At 41.2% G+C, this 18816-nt stretch overlaps 2 protein-coding genes and 1 long non-coding RNA gene across 13 annotated transcripts in view; 2 read left to right on the top strand and 1 right to left on the bottom strand.

Moving 5' to 3' along the window:
• The window catches only part of UCHL3 (ubiquitin C-terminal hydrolase L3), a 43718-nt gene extending 41937 nt beyond the window's left edge, over positions 1-1781 (top strand). For all 3 annotated transcript variants that reach the window (XM_080588960.1, XM_080588961.1, XM_080588962.1), the window contains one exon: positions 1081-1781. In XM_080588960.1, coding sequence (XP_080445086.1) covers positions 1081-1164 — 84 coding nt within the window. In that variant the 3' untranslated portion in view covers positions 1165-1781. The remainder of the gene's footprint in view (positions 1-1080) is intronic.
• A 2213-nt stretch (positions 1782-3994) lies between these two features.
• On the bottom strand, positions 3995-6104 carry LOC308193932. The gene is made up of 2 exons (XR_013950071.1): positions 5431-6104; positions 3995-5346 (listed from the first exon to the last, which is right to left on the bottom strand). It is a non-coding gene; the product is annotated as an uncharacterized lncRNA (long non-coding RNA).
• Positions 6105-6125: 21 nt separating this feature from the next.
• The window catches only part of LMO7 (LIM domain 7), a 129336-nt gene continuing 116645 nt past the window's right edge, over positions 6126-18816 (top strand). For 7 of the 9 annotated variants that reach the window (XM_080588906.1, XM_080588904.1, XM_080588903.1 and 4 more), the window contains exon 1: positions 6127-6283. In XM_080588906.1, the coding sequence (XP_080445032.1) occupies positions 6221-6283 (63 nt within the window). In that variant the 5' untranslated portion in view covers positions 6127-6220. Of the gene's footprint in view, positions 6284-18816 lie in introns of all 9 variants that reach the window. The other 2 variants (XM_080588907.1, XM_080588899.1) reach the window with 2 other exon arrangements.

Genomic DNA, 18816 nt, shown 5'->3' with positions numbered 1-18816 from the left:
AATGCTCATGTTGTGATGGGTGTTGAGAGAATACCATAATGCAAAAACGGGGAATGTCAGAAGGGCTGACTGTAACAGATCAGACTGACTTTTTTCTCTGCTGGGATTTTCATATGCCAGTGCTTTTTTGAAATTGTACATGAGATGAAATGATTAGATTGAAAATATCTCATTTTCTTTCATTCGGTTTAGTTAGTTTGATAGGCACCAAGTTAGACAGAAGTTGATCTGCTTTCCAACACTTACAATTTCTGCCCTTTCTTCCTTGCTAATAATCATTCTTGTCTGGATTCATGGTTTCTTTTGGATGTGTCTTTGTGTTGGGAGCTGCTTAGCTGAGAAGTGAATCTGAAAGGAATACAGTTAACTGGCGGGATAAACTGCCATCCCCAAAGAAGGATAATAAGTTGAAGCTGAGAGAAGGCAATGTGTACATCTGACTCGTACGGTATCCAGACTGGATTAGCTTTACAAAAGAAGGAAACCAGAGAAACTGAAAAACAAACAAACAAAACCTTCTATGGTTTAGTACTGTTGACTAATCTCTGTAAAGTGTGCATACAATTTGTGCTTGTTTGGGCCGGGGAAGAAGTTGGATAAAGCTTTTTCTTTTTATTTTAATGTCTTTTTTTTTTTTCTGATAACATGTGGTCTCCATATTGCACCCCAAAGCCAGTTAAAGGAATTATAAATAATCTTTCACTTACCCCGCACATCTTATGTTCATCTTGAGACAAAGGAAAAAAATCAGAGTAGAGCAATACTAGTAAAGGCAAGCTTGGGAGATGCGTTTGGAAAGTCAGACAAGTAACACATCTGTTGCACAAACTAATATTCAGTCACAAAAAATCAGTGTTGTTCTGGTTCTGCACAAAACCTTTGGTCTCTTATGCTGCCCATGTGACTGCCGTAAATAATCCTGAATAGTGGTAACTCAGATCAGAAATATAGTTTATATAGACTTGTTAGACTATTTAGTAATCCTTTTTGGAAAAGTCCATTTATTCATATTTCAGTTGCTTTTTTTTGAATAAGTATGATTTATAATTGTGGTGGTCTCGTTTGTTTGTTTTTCCCTAGGATGCAATAGAGGTTTGCAAGAAATTCATGGAACGTGACCCAGAAGAATTAAGATTTAATGCAATCGCACTGTCTGCAGCTTAAAACTTTTCCAGTTGGGCTAATCTACTGCAATGTATTGTAACAATAAAACTGTTGCCATATGTTAATAGTACAAATTTTGATACTTCCCTAACATCTTGATTAATTGTAGTATATGTGGAATAAACTTTGCATTTGTCCTTGCTATATCTTAGTGCTTGTTCCTGAAGCAACTTCGTGTATGTATATACACGCATGCATTTTGTGCAAGACTTGTGTGTGGTGGGGTTTTCTCCTTCCACCCCCTTAAAAGTTTTGGGATTTACTACCTGTGATACTTCATTGTAATAACGATGAGCTAGCTCAAAGCAGGACTATCATTCATATCATTTGCTTATAACATTTTGAGTGGAGTTGGTGATAATGGGCAAAAACTTGAAATACGAGGTTATCTGCATCTTTTAATGAAATGATACAAGAATATTATAAGAACTTTTGCAGGTGACTCAAGACAATTTTCACTGAATTATTTATAAATAAATATATGGAAGAAAAAAAGCCAGAAGAATGACTGTTTCTTCTTACTATTTTGCATTTCTTATCTTTACATTTTGAATAAAAACTAATTTTGTTTTTCAAGCCTAATAATGTTAATAAATTATCAAAAAGATGTAGTTAAACCAGTGTATGCTATTTGTATATGTGGAGAAACGTGATTTTTTTTCACCCCAAAAAAGCTACAACAGTAGCTAATGGTAGTTGAACTGCTAGGACTGCAGAGGGAACACCCAGGTGAATACAGCCATATGAAGCATCTCAGCTAACTGAAATAAATGATAGAAAACATACTGACTGTTTCAATGAAGTGTTTTACAAGGAGAACACAAATAGTCTATAGATTTTAAGATAGCCGTGATGGCCATATGCTTTTTTTTTCCCTGTAGGAATATCTTATAAATTTGTCAGGTGGCACTACTGAATGCTATGTGATATCCTTTCCCTGTGCCATCTCTCCCATGCCACCCACGGGATCTTAAGATACTGATGACCAATTTTTCCACTTGAATTAGTAGCAACTTTTTTTTTTTTTTTTGGCTGAGCAATTTTGTGCTTTAGGATTCTCACGAAGGTGGGTTTTGTGTAATGGGCATATTTTTGACATTTCAGAAAAGCATTTATTTATTGCTTTGAAGTGAAATGTTTCAGGTTTGCTTCCAATTAAGACTGCTGCCAAAGGAAATTGAACCCTCAGTGTCCCAGAGGGTGCTTTAATTCTTTATTAATTGTCATTGCAGGAAAAAGGAATGGGATTATGCCAGAAGTAATCTGGCAGAATTTTCCTTCTTTATTGAAAAGAAAGAGGCCTGGGAGTCTGCTTTATCACTTAAGAGCATCTTTTGCACTCTAAAGGAGAAGTCAGATTGTTTGTCTACAAATGTCACCTGGAGAATCCACTAACAACAAGAGTCTGTTTTCTATAAGTCAGCTGGCTGGAAAAGTGAGAAGGAAGAACAATACTAATGAGCTTCCCTTTGGAGTATTGTTTTCACCCCAACAAAATGCAGTGTCTTTAAGACTTGTATTTATGTTGCTAGGGACATTACTGAAGCCCTGAAACTTGTTTTTAAATAACAGTCAAAGGGGCTTAACTCAAAGTTAAGCAGAAAAACTGCATTGTTTTCCTACTAATACCAGGAAATCTAATAAAGGTTGTCACAAGATAATTGGGGTAGAGCATATTTTATGTTAAATGTCACTCAGAGGATTGCAGTTAAGCAACTAAACTATAGTTAATATAGATAAGGCACTTTCAGAGTAGGGAAAGAAGAGGAAGTGCAGTTGAAAGATACATCAGTTATCTGGGAAAATATTTACACCATATGCTCTTCAATGTTCAGATGTTGGTATTTTTAAGTAATAAATAGGGATGTGCAATTACTGCAAAATAACTTCATAACTGGAATTTTAATTGAGTATTAGGACTGATTAAGTGAACTTCTGACAAAGGAAATGTCAAATGACAGGGTTAGAATAGTAAAATTGAGGTGGGATTTTTTTATGGGCACACTGGAAAAACACATCTCAAATATCAAGGAAGAGCTTATAAATAAAAACTTTGGGTATATTAGCCGTACAGATTTGCTCAGGTTTTTTTTCTCTATGTAAGCTTCAAATCAGTTGTCCTGCAGAGTAAGCTTCCCTTCTATTTTGCTTTAATTTCGGTGTTAATTTGGGGTTTATTAATATGTAACACGGTACTTTCTCATGAACATTCCGTTCAGAAGGGTTCTTAAAAGTGTGTTGACAAGGGAAGAACAGTGCACCGAGGCAGGAGGTGTTGCGACCTGCAAGATGTTGGAGTATCTCTGGCACTGGAAGAACCTGGATAGGTTGGATACCAGGAGTGAGGTGCCAACACGGAGCTGTCATGTGTCGTCCAGCCGGCTTCTCACCAAGGGCACAAAAGCACCGCAGAGCCACTTGTTGTTTTTGGTTCTGCGCTGCCCGTGCAGGCGTTGCCTCACCTGTACAACCTCTGCTCATTACCTAAGGCTCCGTGGGAAAATGCTGCTCTGTTTCCAAACTTGTGCAGCCCTGCCAGAGCCTCACCACCTTCACGTATAGCATGGTTTGGCTGCAGGCGTTCAGTGCTGGTGACTGCCAGGAAATCCCTCTTGGGCTGTGGCAGCCCGGGCTGGCCACGCACATCACCGTATGGAAATGGTGCGTGTAGGAGTGAAGGGATGATGCACACTCAGCGCTTCTGTAATTTTACCTGAGTGGAGCTGGGCTGCTATTAAGCACTCGGGATTGTTCAAGCTCTTTTAAGTATATTGGTGTGCGCTTTCCCATGATACTGCGAGCATTTTGTTGAGAAACCAAGAATGCAAGAACCAGAGCAATGCGTTTTTCCCTTCAGTCATGGCTGCATCATCAAGTTTTTAAACTACGTGAGAAGGAAAAAACCTCTTCTGTCATTGAAATGCAAGATACAGAAGAAAAACAAACAAAGAAAGCAAGCCCACAGCCCACATTTAAAAAAATAAATATGGAGTTTCCTTGAGAGGGGATGAAATGTGCCTTGATGGAAAATATTATTGTACCAAATACTTGTAGAACACTCTACGAAAAGGAAGTGACAAACTGTTGCTTCACTTATCCCTGGGAGCACAGACATGGCAAGGCTTTGTTTTTGCCGAGTAGAGTGATGTTTGCTACTTTCGACACCAATAATTAGCAATCGTGCCTGGTATATGTAATTTTTTTCTGATCTAAGAGTCTGGTGGCTTGTTAGCTCAAAGGTGTATTAAACTACTTCAGCTGTTTGTGCGTACAGAGAAAATTTATATGTGACAAGTTAAAATTCACTTTGAGAAAAAAATGGTGCATTTGGAGCTTTTGTTTCTCAGTGAGTAACTGCTGTTTGAAAGCTGCTGTGGTCTCTGCAGCTTACTAAAAGGAGGCCCTTGTCAAATTTACTTGAGATTTTTGATCTAAGATGTCAAACAATCATAGGAAAAATGATTTCATTAGTCATTAAGTGCAATAAAACAACCAGAAATAATTGAAACTTTTTAAAGCATGACCTTTTCAAACACGTTTCATGGAATTTATTCTCAAATTAAATTGTTGATAGTATTCATAGTTGGTTTCTTCTATCGAAGGGTGAGCATCTTATTTTTACGTAAAGTAAAAAGGCTTGGAAACACTGCATGAGTTCTCCAGAAAGAAATTAGCGATGACAACTAATGAAAACTGACGTCAGCCTACAGCAGCGCATACTTGCTTTGACTTTTTTTTTTTTTTAATCTTTGCAGTCATGAGCGCTAACGAGTGAGAGTGGGAGGGTTGGTTTCTGATGCTCGGGCTTCCCACTCGAGAGAAACGCAGATTCTTGGCTTGCATTCAGTCTTGTGGCTGGCTGATCTGGCTTCAGGCAGGAAAGAGGAGTAGCAAAAGTCTTCAAAATTATAACTTCCATTATAATTTCACTCATTGCTGCCTTTTTATCAGAGATGTCTTAAATCATACCACTGAGAGGAGCTAACGACATCATTTCTGTCTGCTGCGGAACTTATTTCAGCCACTGTCATTGGGTTTTCATGCCTTTGTGTACCGCTAAATCCACATCTCCGTGTACGGCAGACGCTGATGGCTAACAGCTTCTTGGTTGGTATGTTGAGACGATCTCTTAAAGTCTTCACTCCCATCCTAAAAAGGTCTACAAAGCAGAAATGAGATGCACTGCAGAAACGTAAGAAAAACGCTATTAGAAGTTCAAGTAGAAGAAGTTCACCTTCAGTAGAAAGTGGCAATGACATTAGGTACCCCTGAACGTGCCAGCAAGGGGCTTTTTGTCCTGATCCCCCTTCAGCTGCTCCGCTGGGTGGCTGATGCCCTCCCACACGCTGTTCAGTCAGCACACCAGCTCTGCCACAACTCCGGGGCCAGGGCAGCCTGGAAGAAACTTCAGCAATGCGTGGTGTGGTGCCACCCCAGCTGGCCTGCAGCTACCGTGGGCCTGGGGAGGAGACAGGGCTCGCTGGGGAGGAGAAAAGGTTCACGGAGGAAGGTCTCCCCAAGCAAGGCCTCCCCAAGGAAAGTGTCTCTAAGGAAGACCTCCCCAGGGAAGGCGTTCAGCTCCAGGCCTGAACGCGGGTCGATGCCAGGTGTCAGGAAGTCCCAAAGCCGTTGGGGATATGGGGGCCAGGGAAAGCACCAGTGGCTGCCGCGGGGCTACTGGTGGCACTGGTTCCCTGTAGGGAAGGTGGCACGAGCGGGCCTGGGTCTCTCGCAAGGCGAAAGGGGTAGCAGGACAAGGTGGTGGCGGCCCTGAAGGGGCGGCGGGGGGACAAGGTGTCGCCCCTGAAGGGGCAGCCGGGGAACAAGGTGTCGCCCCCGAAGGCGGGCGGTCCCCAGCCGTGCCCGGCAGGCGGCGGGGGCCGCGGTGCGGTTTCTCGGCGAGCGGCTTGCTCGGATTCCTGCGGTCGCCGAGGGGCAGGGGGAGGAGGAAGAGGAGGAGGGAGAAAAGGAGGGAGGAGACGGGGACGGGAGCGTTAAAAGGAGGCAGCTGAATGACAGCGGCCGCTGCCGGCCAAGGACCGAGCGCTGCCCGGCCATGGAGGGCCGAGAGGACGCCGAGTGCGAGGCGGCGTTCGCCGAGGCGCGGAGGTGGCTGGAGGTGAGGCGCTGAAACCCCCTTGGGGTCCCCCTGCTCCGCGCCCGGGGGGGCCGGGGTCCCTGCGGGGTCCCCCTGGAGTCCCGCTCCCCAGCTTCGTTCCTCTGTGAGCAGCCGTGGCTGCTGGTTTCTCAGGGGTCGTTCTGTGCTTTCGGTACCCTCGGCTCCCCCCTCCCCACGGCTCGATTAAAGGCTGGCACGGCTCCGCTCCTGTAATTAGGGCTCGCAATTTCCTACCGTCTCCTAAATTACTTCTTTAGCGCTCTTGCTCCGAGACGGTTTGAATTAAAGGCGCTCTTCTTCCTGTCTGTGAAGAGTGTAGGAAATAGTAACCTGAAATTAAAGTCATTTACTTCTCTTTTCTTTCTTTCTTTTTTTTTTGTTTCAACTATTAGTGTCTGACTGTACATAGCTTGTCTTAAATATCTCTATTTCTGCAGTCACCACACTCAATACAGTAATGCACGGGAAAAGGTAGGAAACAGGCACCTGAGTGCTCGCTGTGAGTCAAGTCGCGGTGGGAGCGGGTAGGCTAGGACAGCAGTGGGGATGCTGCTTGAAGAGGTGTTAGACCCTGTCCGTCCTTTTGGGACAGGCTGTGCTTCTAAAGGTGGACTTCAGCAATCCCTCTGTGTGTGGTTGAACGTCTAAATAACTTCATCGTATTTCTGCGTACCCTCCCACCCATCCGCCTGAGGTGAAACCTCGGTGGTCGCAAACACGATTGTAGGAACTTTCAAAACAGTAAACATTCAAAGGAGGGGGTCTGGTACTTTTCACCCTCTTCTTTGCAAGCTTGTGGAGATCTGAGTTCATGCTTCTTTGTTTCCTCTGTAAAACAATGACATCTAGTGCTTAAATCCTACTGAGGGAAGGCAGGGAGTTTTGAACTGACAGCACTGTAGGTAAGGGTATCACAAATGATTTTCTCAAGTGTAATTGCTATCTGTGAGTTTGGGTAATTAAAGCAGCCCTGATATCCCCAGGTGTCAATTTTAAGAGATATCCATGAGTTTAGGCTGTTAAAGCACTTTTCTCTTGTATATACATTTCTTGCACTTTTTTTTTTTAATTGGCAAAGCTTGTTTTAGAGAGTTTCACGAAGATGACGTTATACCACCTTTGAAAACTTTAATTTAAGAGTTTGGGGATTTTTCTCTTTCTGTATGATGTTGTTTGGCTCTGCCATGCAACAAAAGCATCTCCCTGCCTGCCAGTAGCACGTGGGAGCAATAGCAAAGCTATGTAAGTGTGAGGTCGATGCTATTTGTTCTATAGTGGAAATGTTCAGATTATTCTGCCCCCCTTCTAGGTTATCTGGTTATACTTTCTTTCCAAGATGTGAAAGCTTTTCTCGTTGTGAAGTAACGTTTTAAACTCATGCCTTGAATAAACTTTTATTTTAAACAAAGTAACTTAAAAACCTGAAGGTGTTGATAAACAGGATGTTAAAAGTTTTCTAGTGTTGAAGGAAAATGTAAATATTTATTTTCAAATAAAATGAGGCTCTCATTTCAGAGGGTCTGTTGTGTTGCTCTACTTTTTAAATCTAGATAAACTAAATACACAAGGCCAACCATTTCCGTTGTATAAGAGAAGACATTTTTAGAGTAATGAGACATCCCAAGGTTTTGTGAACCTTGGTGCAAAGCAGTGGTATGCATGTGAGTGAGAGTGAAACTTGCAACAATACCTACTCCTAATGATTAAGCCATTGGTTCCGAGGGTGAGGCAGATTCCCAAATATTTATGAACTTCAAGTTCTTACCATTTGGTAAGTTCTTTTTTTTTGGTGCCAGTTTCCTCTAAAGTTAGAGGAAGATGAAAGCATACAACCACTAGCTAATAGGTATTTAAAATAGCGAGCAAAAATTTCTTTGTGAACCATTGACATTTCCCTTTGCTAATGAAATCAACGTTAGCCTATTGCTGTATTTCAATAAAGAGCTTTTTAGGTTTTGAGATTTAAAAAAATAAATAAACAAATCAGAAAACCTGAGCTCAAAGAGTGGTTTTCTTTCTTTTTTTTCTTCCTTCCAGGAATGGGTAGCTGTATTTGTCAGGTCTCAGGGAGTGGGAGGGGAAACAAAACAAAGCGGGGGGGGGGGGAAGGGGGGAGAACACCCCAAAAGTTTTTCCCCATCTGTTCATGAAGCTTTTGTTAAGAGAAACCAACTTGTGCCCTGCTCAGGTCCATGTTCTGCCTGCTCCCAGCTGAAACCTCCATGCTATTAAAATAAAACTGATTAAAAGCAATAACAATAAAAATTGCATTTGATGTCTGGTACTTGTTAAGGAGAGACTTTGTGGTTTGGTTTTGTGTTTGTTTTTTTAGTTCAAGTTCATGTTCAGGCATATTTTATGATGATGTAGACAAGGCAGGTCTGTAGCCTTTACAATGCAAAGTCCCCCAGTCTCTTGTAAAAGAGGTTTTGTGTACTGTGGAGAACTGAAGGGGGGGGGGGGGGGGGGGGTGTTGCTTGTCTTGATATCCCAAACTCTAATTGGGGATGATTAGTCCCTCTTGGAAAGTTGACTGTCTAGCACACAGGCTCATTTTGGAGAAAGAGTAGTGATTTTCTTGCAAAACACCAAATCTTCTCGGGTGCCCTGTGCTGATGGCTTGTCCAGAGCCCAGCACTGCTCAGTGGTGTTGGGTTTGTGCATCTGGGGCTTTCGGAGTATTCTGAGCTGTGTGTGTAGCTGCTGCTGCTCAAAATCACATCCAGCTTGGCCTTTATTTAGCACCTTAACTGGGCATATGGTGTGTGCTGAGACAGGAATAAAATACAGAAATAACACAGCTTAGAAATAGCTTCTCTAAGGTAGAGCAGTGTTTGCCAGAGCTAGAAATAGCCGGGCTTTTACAACGATTTTACTACATTCTGTTCCATATTATGGCTTCAGAAGGCCAGAGCTATTCCTCAAAACCCAGCATTCCTACCCGGCTATTAACTATCCCAAATTGCCCGGTCTGTGTTTCCTGCACTCTTGTTTCAGGAGGTGGGAGGGCAGTCCTACCCCTTCCTCTCCGCAGTCCACCACCAAGTCCGTGTGTGTAAAGAAAGGTGAAATGTGGGCCCTCTACCCACAGACACCCTGGATCGTTTCAGAGTTCAAGAGGGGCTGTTCTCTTGTAAAACCTCTCAGCTTTACGTTTGTGTCTTCTGTCTCTTAAATGAACCCTAATCTTCAGGTAAATGTCTATGGTTTGAAATTGTTTGCTAAAGCAACTTGAAACCTGACCCGTAAAGTCTGTAAATCTTTAGTTAGAGTGCCCTGAGGCAAATAACGCTTGGTTTCTATTTTTTTTCTTCCCCTCGCCTCAGAGTAGTCAAATGTACACCATGTACAAATCCTGGCTGGGGGAGAGTGGGAAGTGAGCGTGTGCCTGAATGAATTGTTGGAGTGAAGCAGCAGAGCTCCAGGAAAAGAAAAGCAAACGGAGCAACTCTGACGAATCACCCAAGTGAAAACGAGGTGTTGGGCCACGTCACTTTTAGTATTGCAAACTGCTACAGGGCCTCTCGCCATCTGACCCTCTTCCCCCAGTGACTGATCTGGCGTTATTGAAGTCAGATGTTCTGAAAGCTGCTCATTTCGCTTGATGCTGTCATCGGGAACACCAGCCTTGGAGTGGCAAGGAAGATCCCATAGTCCTGGGCTGTTTCTCGTGCAGGGATGTTGCAGTGCAACAGGAGGAGGCCTTTCCATGGCCAGCACTGCCCAGTGTTGATGGAGGGAGGTATTGCACGGGTGGGATTTCTGAAGAGAAGGCTTTTATCATTTTCACTAGGCAGCATTAGAGGAACGGACCCCAGCCTATCTGGAGGGCAACTGAAGACAGCTCTGCAGCTCCAATCGTGCCATGGCCATTAAACAGGCAGCAAAATAGTCTGATTTATCTGAATGCTGCTGTGTGTGCTAACAGCTTCATTCATTATTCCACTACAGTAGGCTTTTCAGAGTTGAAAGCTATCTCCCTTTGTGATTTGGAAGCATCTCTTACACTTCGGTTGTTGGCAAAATTACATTTTTTTTTTGACTTCTGGGAAAGAGAATTGCTAGCACATGCACCTCTGCCTGGAAAAGTTGAAAAGCAGACTTGAGGAGTTGCTTGGTAGAAAGAGTCAGCTTCAGGACAAAACTTGAGAGCCAGTACTGCTTACTAAAATCTTTTGGTTTGGACAAGCAGTAAAGCAATCAAATCCAATGAATGGTCTCTGACATGTGGTCACCAAATGTTTCTATTTGCTGAAACCGTTCAGACTCTGCATTTCTACTGTATATTTTTATGGCTTCTGCAAATGTAGCAAGAGGTCTAGCAGCAATGTTTTTCCTGCATTTGCATAGAGATCTTACCTCAGTGATTATTTGGTTTTGTTTTTCCCCCAAGCATGAATCTAATGCATACAGTCTGGTATGGCAGATGGGAGAAATAACTGTAGAGAGAGAAGCTGGCCCAGACTCATCTTACTGTTCAAATCCCGTTCTCATAGAGGCACTTATTTCAGTGGCACTAATCATTACGAAAAGCTTTTTTCTTGTTTCTGAATGAGGTATTTTCAGATGGTGTTCAGAGAGCCAGTTGCTGTACTCAGTGGTGTCAGAGTGAAAAATGTTTGCAAGAAAAGGCAAATTCTATATGTTGTGTTGCCTAACCTGTGTCTAATACTGGCTAATTCTGTCAAGTCATAAAACCTGGGTGGGCTGGTTTCTGGAGAATGTGTTACAGCAATACCACCAAAGTTCTGGCTCACTTCTGCATAAGGGATGTATTTAAGCCCCCATTAGGTAGGTGCATCAATATTTCATTATTGTGTGTAGGTTCTTGGCAGCGAACCCTTGCATGGAGTAAATCTAAGTGTATCCAATTAATATATGGACATGGATTGTTACAGAAGTATTAGTAACTGTTGTAAACAGTTGTAAACTGTTAGTAAATATTGTAGGAATTTAAATCCTGGAAATGATGTTCTCATCGGCTGCAGGCTCTAAAAGCACTTTGACAAAATATCATAAAACAGGCATAGCAATGATGATTTCAAGGGAGAGAGTGACAGGAGTATTGTTTTAGCTGGGTGGACACTGCTCACTCTGTTACCTTATCCATGGGACAAGGAGCTTCCTAGAGCTTGGGAAATATACCTCTGGTATTCACAGAGGTATGTCTGAGAGAAAAGCAGGACTGATTTATTTGCTGAAGGAAAAAAATCTATATCCAAGGTCCTACAAGGTAGGTTTTACATATTGTCAAGTTAACTCTATATATTTGCATTTCTCTGAGATGGTTGAGGTCAGTCTTCACACCAGTGTGTGATGGGCATGCGTAGCTTTTAGCTGAGCTCCCAGTGTGGCTGCTTCCTTTGTGGACAGCTGCCTCTTTCTAGTTTTCAGTGTTTTAAATATTTTGCATGAATTCAGCATCTGCAGGCACTTTAAGGGGAATAATTAACTTGTGGAATTTAGAGACATAAAAGTATTGTAGATTTGGGAACTGTAGTGCTGTTTAAGGGCATCTACTGAAAAGGTTGACTGAACTTTTTTCTTTTGTATTATGTGGTTACCAGCTAGAGTCAGTTGTGGAGTCACTGTTGTTCTTTTCCTCTTGTCTTTTTTGTTTTGCTCTGTTTTTGAACTGTGACCTGATCCTTCCTTGAGTTTTTGTGAGGTCATGTGTGTTTACCTCCTGTAGTCTGGGGGAGGAGGTGAGATGATGATTCCTGTGTTCAGGAATATTTTTTTTCCTACATTAGTGGGCTTGCTTTTAGCACCTTTTCTTTGTCAAACACTTTTTTTTGGTCCAAATTCTTTAAGTTTTTAAAGAGCACTTCGGTATATTACATTAGGTTGTGATCTTGCTGAGCTTTGGAAAACACTTGGGTTTTATTGTGTTTTAAGAACCAGATACATTCCAGCTGTTCCTTGTACCTACCACTCCCTGTCTTTAAAGTTCCTTTCACTCTTGGAGGAGGGAATTTTTTTTATAATTAGGAACAACAACAAAATACTTTTTTTAAGAGACTGACATAACTTTATCATTTATGAAATGGACTTTCCATCTTCATCAGTTTAATAAGTCTGCATGTGTTCTCAAACTCAGTGTGCTAGAAGTGCTTCTGGTAATTTACGGTGTGCTTGACACACCTTACATATTGTGAATTACCTTGGAAGGAGTGTCTTGTTTTTGCTGTTCTTCACATAGCTGAATGCTGTCAATCCAGCAGAAAATCTAACTTTAAAGGAATGCAGTGGATAAGCTATTTTAAAATAGGTTCTTTGGTTCCTCATGCTGTAAGCAGTTGTAAATCTAGCTTTTTACGAGTAGTACAATATTTTTTTATGTGAAAAGCAAGGTGTATGGATATGACTTACAGTATGCTAGCTTCCAGTTGAATGTTTAGTAGTAAAACCTTCATTTGTGTTACACTGAGAAAAGAAACTTGATTTCAACAGTGTTTTGCGTTTGTGGTACAAAACATCTGGGATTATCTTAGACCGGCCTGAGGTTTATAGACTTGCCTTATGGTTTTCCAGTGCAGGGTGTGTTGGCAGGTCTCTTTTTTTTTTCATCAGTTAATGTAAGAATCAGATTCAGCTCTGAATCACTATTTTTAGAAAATAAACCCAATATACTGGCTTTGGGAAAGAGTTATTAGCATGTTAGCCAAAAAAATTCAAAATCAGTCCTATAACGTCTCTAAAGGAATACCTGGCTTGAGATCAATTCAATTAACATAGAGAAAATGTGAAGTGTTGAGCCAGCCTGTCTTCCAAGAGTAAGTTCCACAACGGTGTGGTTTTGTGTTATCGCAATGAGATGTTGGTGAAACTCCAGCCCTTGGCATGTGCTTCTCCTGCCTCCTCTTGTGGTGGCAGTGGGGTTTCTGAGCCTCCGGTGATTTGGTTCAGTGGGTCCTTCTGATGATGGAGACCTGTCCTGCTCTGTAGCGTTTGTGTTCAACTGTTTAAGGTACTGTGCTTATTTTACCTGATCAGCTTTATCAGTCTGCACATAAGGATGCACAGAAGCAATTTGTGAAAGGTATCTGCTTGATGCTACACAGAAGCTGTATTTAGGGTGTTGCTGACCCCTGGAGCTTTGAATTGTGGCTTAGGGTAGTTGCATGTGTAAAATAAAAGACAATATTTTTTTTCCTTTTTAAATTAAAGTAATAACTGATTCTATTTTAGTTTTGCAGCATTTGCCTCCTGGGAGGTGAGGGCCACCAGTGTTCATAGCAGTGGTGGCAGTGGCAGAGCTCACATTTTGGTGGCAGCTGTTTGGTTGCAACCCAGCTGGTGCAACTTGTCCATGTAGGCGATGAAGAGGCAGACACCTGAATTGAGACAAACCTTCTCCTTCCCTGGAGGCCTCTACAATCGCCAGCTTCTGCTCATTGCCTGTATCTCTTCCTTATGTGACTTGGGAGTCATTCACCAAGCGCCTGGGGTCGAGGTATAAGCTAGACATCTGAATTAGGGAGGCTGGCTTCCATCCATAAATAACGTCTTCCGGATGAATTTCATAAGGCTTATAAATACAATTGAAACTGTTTTAAATAGAAACTCTGCCAGGAGTTTCTGGGCCCAAGCATTTGAAAGTATTTGATATGCTTATCGAGCGTCTTCTGTTATGGCAGAAGCAGCCCTTACATCTTGTTGGAGTTTCGTTGTTTGGAAGAAATCCTTTAGATGGTATTGGGCTGTCTCACCCAGCTGTTCCTCAGTGATTGCCTGCTGTTCATGGGTGCGATCTAATCTCTGGTGCTACTTGTAAATTCTTTCCTGGAAGTACTTTATTGGCCCCGCTATTTCTCGTTCATTTCCTTCAGGAAGGAATTTGAAAAATCCAGCTTGTAGAGATTGTTCTGAGACTTTGGCATAGTCATTTGACCATGTAGAGTTAGTAATTCGTGATGTGATAAAGGATGCAAGCAAACAAAGCCAGATGTCAAAGTAACTGTGGAGAAGATGAAGAAAAACTAAGATCAAGGTTTGATACTACACTTGTGTGCACGTGCTTTTATTTTTATTTATTTATTTTTTCTTTTACTAAGAGCTGTGGTACTGCCCTGAAATGCTTCTCTGGGTACTATTTCAGAGTAGGTGAAGCTGCATTTCCAGTCTGGGAAAGAAATCTGTTCCTCCTTTTGTCCTTTTCTTTTGGCATTAATACCTTCACTGACAAAATGCGTCTTTTTGATTCACCTTAAAATGTAAACCTGAGGAAAAATGACCTAGACATCTGACTGTAGATTTGTCTGAAAATACAGAAGGGTTGTAATAAAGTAATATTGATTGTCTGAGCTAACTACAGTGCCTTTGTATAGTTTTTGAAATGTCCAGTGGGCATCATCTTAGCGAGTTCTCTGCATCCAATAAAAAGGTTGTGTGGAGCTGCTCTTATTTGGACTGAATGAAAATGGGATGAGGAAGAAGGCGTGAGCTCCAGGTACAGATAGATATCTCTCGCAGACATTTGCCTGATGCTGTAGAGAGAGAGGGTAAAAAAAAAAACAACCTGATATAATAAACATCATCTTAATGATTATTCAGGAAAGTATTGCTTCACAGCTACGAGCCTTACGTGTCAACGATTTTTTCAAAGACAAATCCCCATTAAAATGCAGACACTAGTTTGCTCACTAATGGCCTAGCTTTCATACATCTGATAAAATCCAAAAGTTGTCTGTGACTTTGGGATAGGTCTTGCAGACATGGGCTGTATTCTCATTTGGGAGCATCGTTAAAGACTCCAGGAAGTTTTGCACGTCAAGTGTCAGTGGATGCATTTGGGAGCTCTGTGCTGTGGAGAAATGACAAAGAAGAGAGGTTGGTGAAGTGAAGATGAGAAATGTGCTCCTAAGGTTATTTGTACACAGCAACTTTTTCTTCCTAGAGGAGTGAATTTCTTGCCTTGTGAGTATTTCACTTATGAATTTTTGTATTAAGGACTGGCTTCTCAAATGCATTGTTCTGCATTTTTTCCATTTAAAAGAGAAGGGGGGAGGAATACCATCTCAGAGTATTCTAAGTATATGAATGTATTTATTACAATTTTCATTTTGTATTTTTAAAATCAGTACTCATCTATTTTATCTGCCATTGGGCATGGAAGCCTATTGTAAGACCTGTCTGAAAAAGATGTGTGTATGTGTTCATTCTTCCCTTTCTTTCTTACCTCCCCAACTAAAAAATAATAAAAATAATATATATAAAAATAAAACATTATTTCACCCAGCAAATAAAATCTTGTGGCAATGGATTTTTTGATCTTTCCTTATGTAAACTGACTTTCCTTGAAAATTACAGTAAAGTTTTTTTTTTCTGAACTTGTGTGGATATACTGTGCTTAAGAACAATGCTATCAGTTGTCTGGTTCTCAGTACAACAACTTATTTTTTCAGACTGAAAACGTGCATGTTTCAGCAACAAGATTTGGTCTTTGCATGTGAGTGAGTCTCTTGAAAGAACCCTATCTCTGTCGTGGTAACAAAATGTGAGATCTAAGCAACATTTTTCCAGTGCCTGTGCAGAGTTGGTAGGGAAGCTGACTTTAATTTCATTCCCTGTGTCTGGTGAGATGTTTGCATGCAGGTTTCTAGCGGTGACTCATAGGATTGTTTTCTCCTTCCTCTGCAGCCAGCCTAGGAGGCAGAGCAGAGGGTGTGTCTCATGTGATAATGTGACAAAGAGATCCCCTACCTTTCAGATGGGGGGAGCGAAATATGAAAGGATGTAGGCGTCTGTCAGCTGTCTTTTAAAGGTATGCCAGCCTTTCCCACTCTGGTCTTTATTTTTAAATTTCCTTGGAGCACTGTTTCTAACCCAGCTGTGCCGTGGCTGCACTATGGCCACGTGTTATCTTTATTCTTACCCTGTTGTGTGGCGCCTGGGGGCCCAAGAACCTGATGCAGGCTCAGCTTAACAGATGTTATTACAGGGGAGGATGTGGAGAAGAGAGCCTGATCTCGAGATCCTTCTAATACCAATCTCAGCACATGCTTCTCCACTCAAGTAAAGAAATGTATGTGTCTTCATTTATTCCTGTTTTAGAAAGGGACACTTTTATGCAGGTTGCTTGTTGAGGTAGATGTGACGTACCAATTTTTAGCCAATTGGTCAATATTGTGATCTACAGATACGTGTAACATTACTTAGATTGTGCATAGGGGTTTTAATTTTTGTCAGAGATGCAGATTTACAACCTTCATGAGTTCTGGCTGCATCTATCTGCCCGATCCAGGCTGCGTATGTCAAGTAGCTTAGCTACACAGAACTGTGTGAGCTAATTTAGATCTAGCACGAGCACGTGTATTCCACAGCCTTGTGCACCATAAATATCCTTTGAGCTTAGGATGCTGTGAGTTGATTTCAGCTGGACACAGCTAATCATTTTCTTCATCTGACAAGTTGAAGACTGTTCCACCTTCTGTTCCACCTTTCTGTACTTTAAACCTTTTCCCACAAAACAGAGCTTGCTTCTATGTAATTTCTTGTCTGTCAGCAAGTTTGTTTCCCAGAGTACTGATAATGTACAGGTTTCTCAGCTACTGTAAAAGCACAATGACTGTTCATCTTTCTTAAGAGCTCGTTAGTCTTAGTTATGGAATGCAATATTCTTACCATGAGAAGTGTGTATCAGAAATTTCTTCTGAGCAAGCCGTCTTAAATCCTCTTCTACATAGAAGTAGGGATGTGGACTTCATATGCCCCTTCCTTTGCTGTATTGGATGTGTAGTACCATGATAAAAGAAATTAAATCTCTGTCTAAATGTTAGCATTATATAACCCCTCCTGTCTACTTTTAATATGGCTTTAATCGTGTGATTAAGGAGGAAAGTAGGGAGCATGAAGAAGATGCAGATAAAAATCCATCCTCTGGTTGGACCAGTATGATGTATTGAGGATTTTCTTATTGTATAAGAAAAACTCTGGGGATTGAATGTTATCATATGGCAATATTCTGTACCTGATGGTTGATGTTATGTTACCTGCCTGTTGTTGTCATGTCCTTCAACTTCGTAAGAAGTTTTAGGAATCTTCTCAACTTGCACGAGCAGCTCCTGTTTACTGGTCCAGCTTAAATGATCATCTCTTGTTTTACTGGAGGTCTTACATCTGTAATGCTCTCTGGTTTTCTGCCAAGAAAATCTGGTTTTAATCTTGAATTCTGAGCTGCGTTTTTTTGGGAGGCCCTCAGAAGTAAGCTTGGATCTTCAGTGTGAACTAAAGTTGTGATTGTTTCCTGGATATAAGTGCCAGGACACTTTCTATTTTACACTGAATTGGATCACTGTGTCTTAATAGCAACTCCCAGTGGTCATTAAAACATCAGTTTTGCTGGTGATGTTTCTTTTTTTTAACCTAAAATTAAACTGACATGTCTTGGCATACTTATGTGGTGCACTTCTTGGTGTTAAACTTCTAGTATAATTAGGCTAGAGCACTGTCATGAAAACAGCTTTGGTTAAAGCCTACAATGACTGGCAGTAAAGTCTTTAATGACCTCTAGAACATTGTATAAGAGCTATTAAAACATAGCTGTCAGCCTGAAGTTGTGAAAAGTCTCTGAAGCAGTGGATAGTTCCAGGGAAAGAAGTTTCCAGCAGTCAGAAAATCAGTATAATGTTATTTTTGAGCCCAAAGTTCCTTGCTTCTATTTATATGCATAGTGTTAAATAATGCTTGTTGATGATGCTTGTTGCAGATACTACTTGTTACAGTCTCAGATGATGGGGAAACTGCTGCACAGAGCAAACTGGCAGCTCATGTTCTCCCTCTGCATAGATTCATTACTCTAACCATGTTATTCCCATATATGCAGTCTGGAAATACTTGAGGTCTTTGATCTTGAAAACTTAATGTTTGAAGAATGTAAATGATGCACTTCTTTGATCTGCTTCTTAAATTAAATGGTAATTGTGAAAATTACATTAGGCAGCTTTCCACTTAAAGGTTTGTGCTTTTCATTTCACACTACGTTAATTTTAAGCCATATGCTGTTGCTGTTTTTTTCATCAGTGAATTCTGGTAAGGGGAAGATCCTCTTGTTTCTCCATGGTCTAATTATCAGCAGTGTATTTATTTAGTAGCAGACCTTAACATGCAATTTCTCTAATGCCAGAAAACATCAGTGTGTGTCTATACATTCATAACTGGGGAAAAATGAGCCTTTAAGGGTAAGTAGTAGGAAAACTACTGAGTTGTGTGTGCCCAGAATGGGAGGACCTGATATTTTCCCTTAAGTTGGCAGCAAATGTTTGGGTGAAAGCTCTGCTGGAATCTGGTGTGTTCCCCCAAGCATCTGTTGATAGCGAAGTAGCAGAAACTCTATCTGGATTCTTCTGTTACTGGACTATTTGCTGTTTACTTTCCAGATTACTGTGATCTTCTAATCTAAAACCTGATGGATAATTCAAGGTTCCTAAAATGCTGATGAAACTCATGCAAAGTTCAGTCTCTTCTAATATGCTTTCATCAGCTTTCTAGTTTGCTTTCATCAGAAAACATCAGCTTTCTAATACGTAGTC

The sequence above is a fragment of the Anser brachyrhynchus genome, assembly GCF_964034855.1.
Source record: "Anser brachyrhynchus genome assembly, chromosome: 1".
Lineage (NCBI taxonomy): Eukaryota > Metazoa > Chordata > Aves > Anseriformes > Anatidae > Anser > Anser brachyrhynchus.
This window is presented reverse-complemented; position numbering and strand designations above follow the sequence as displayed.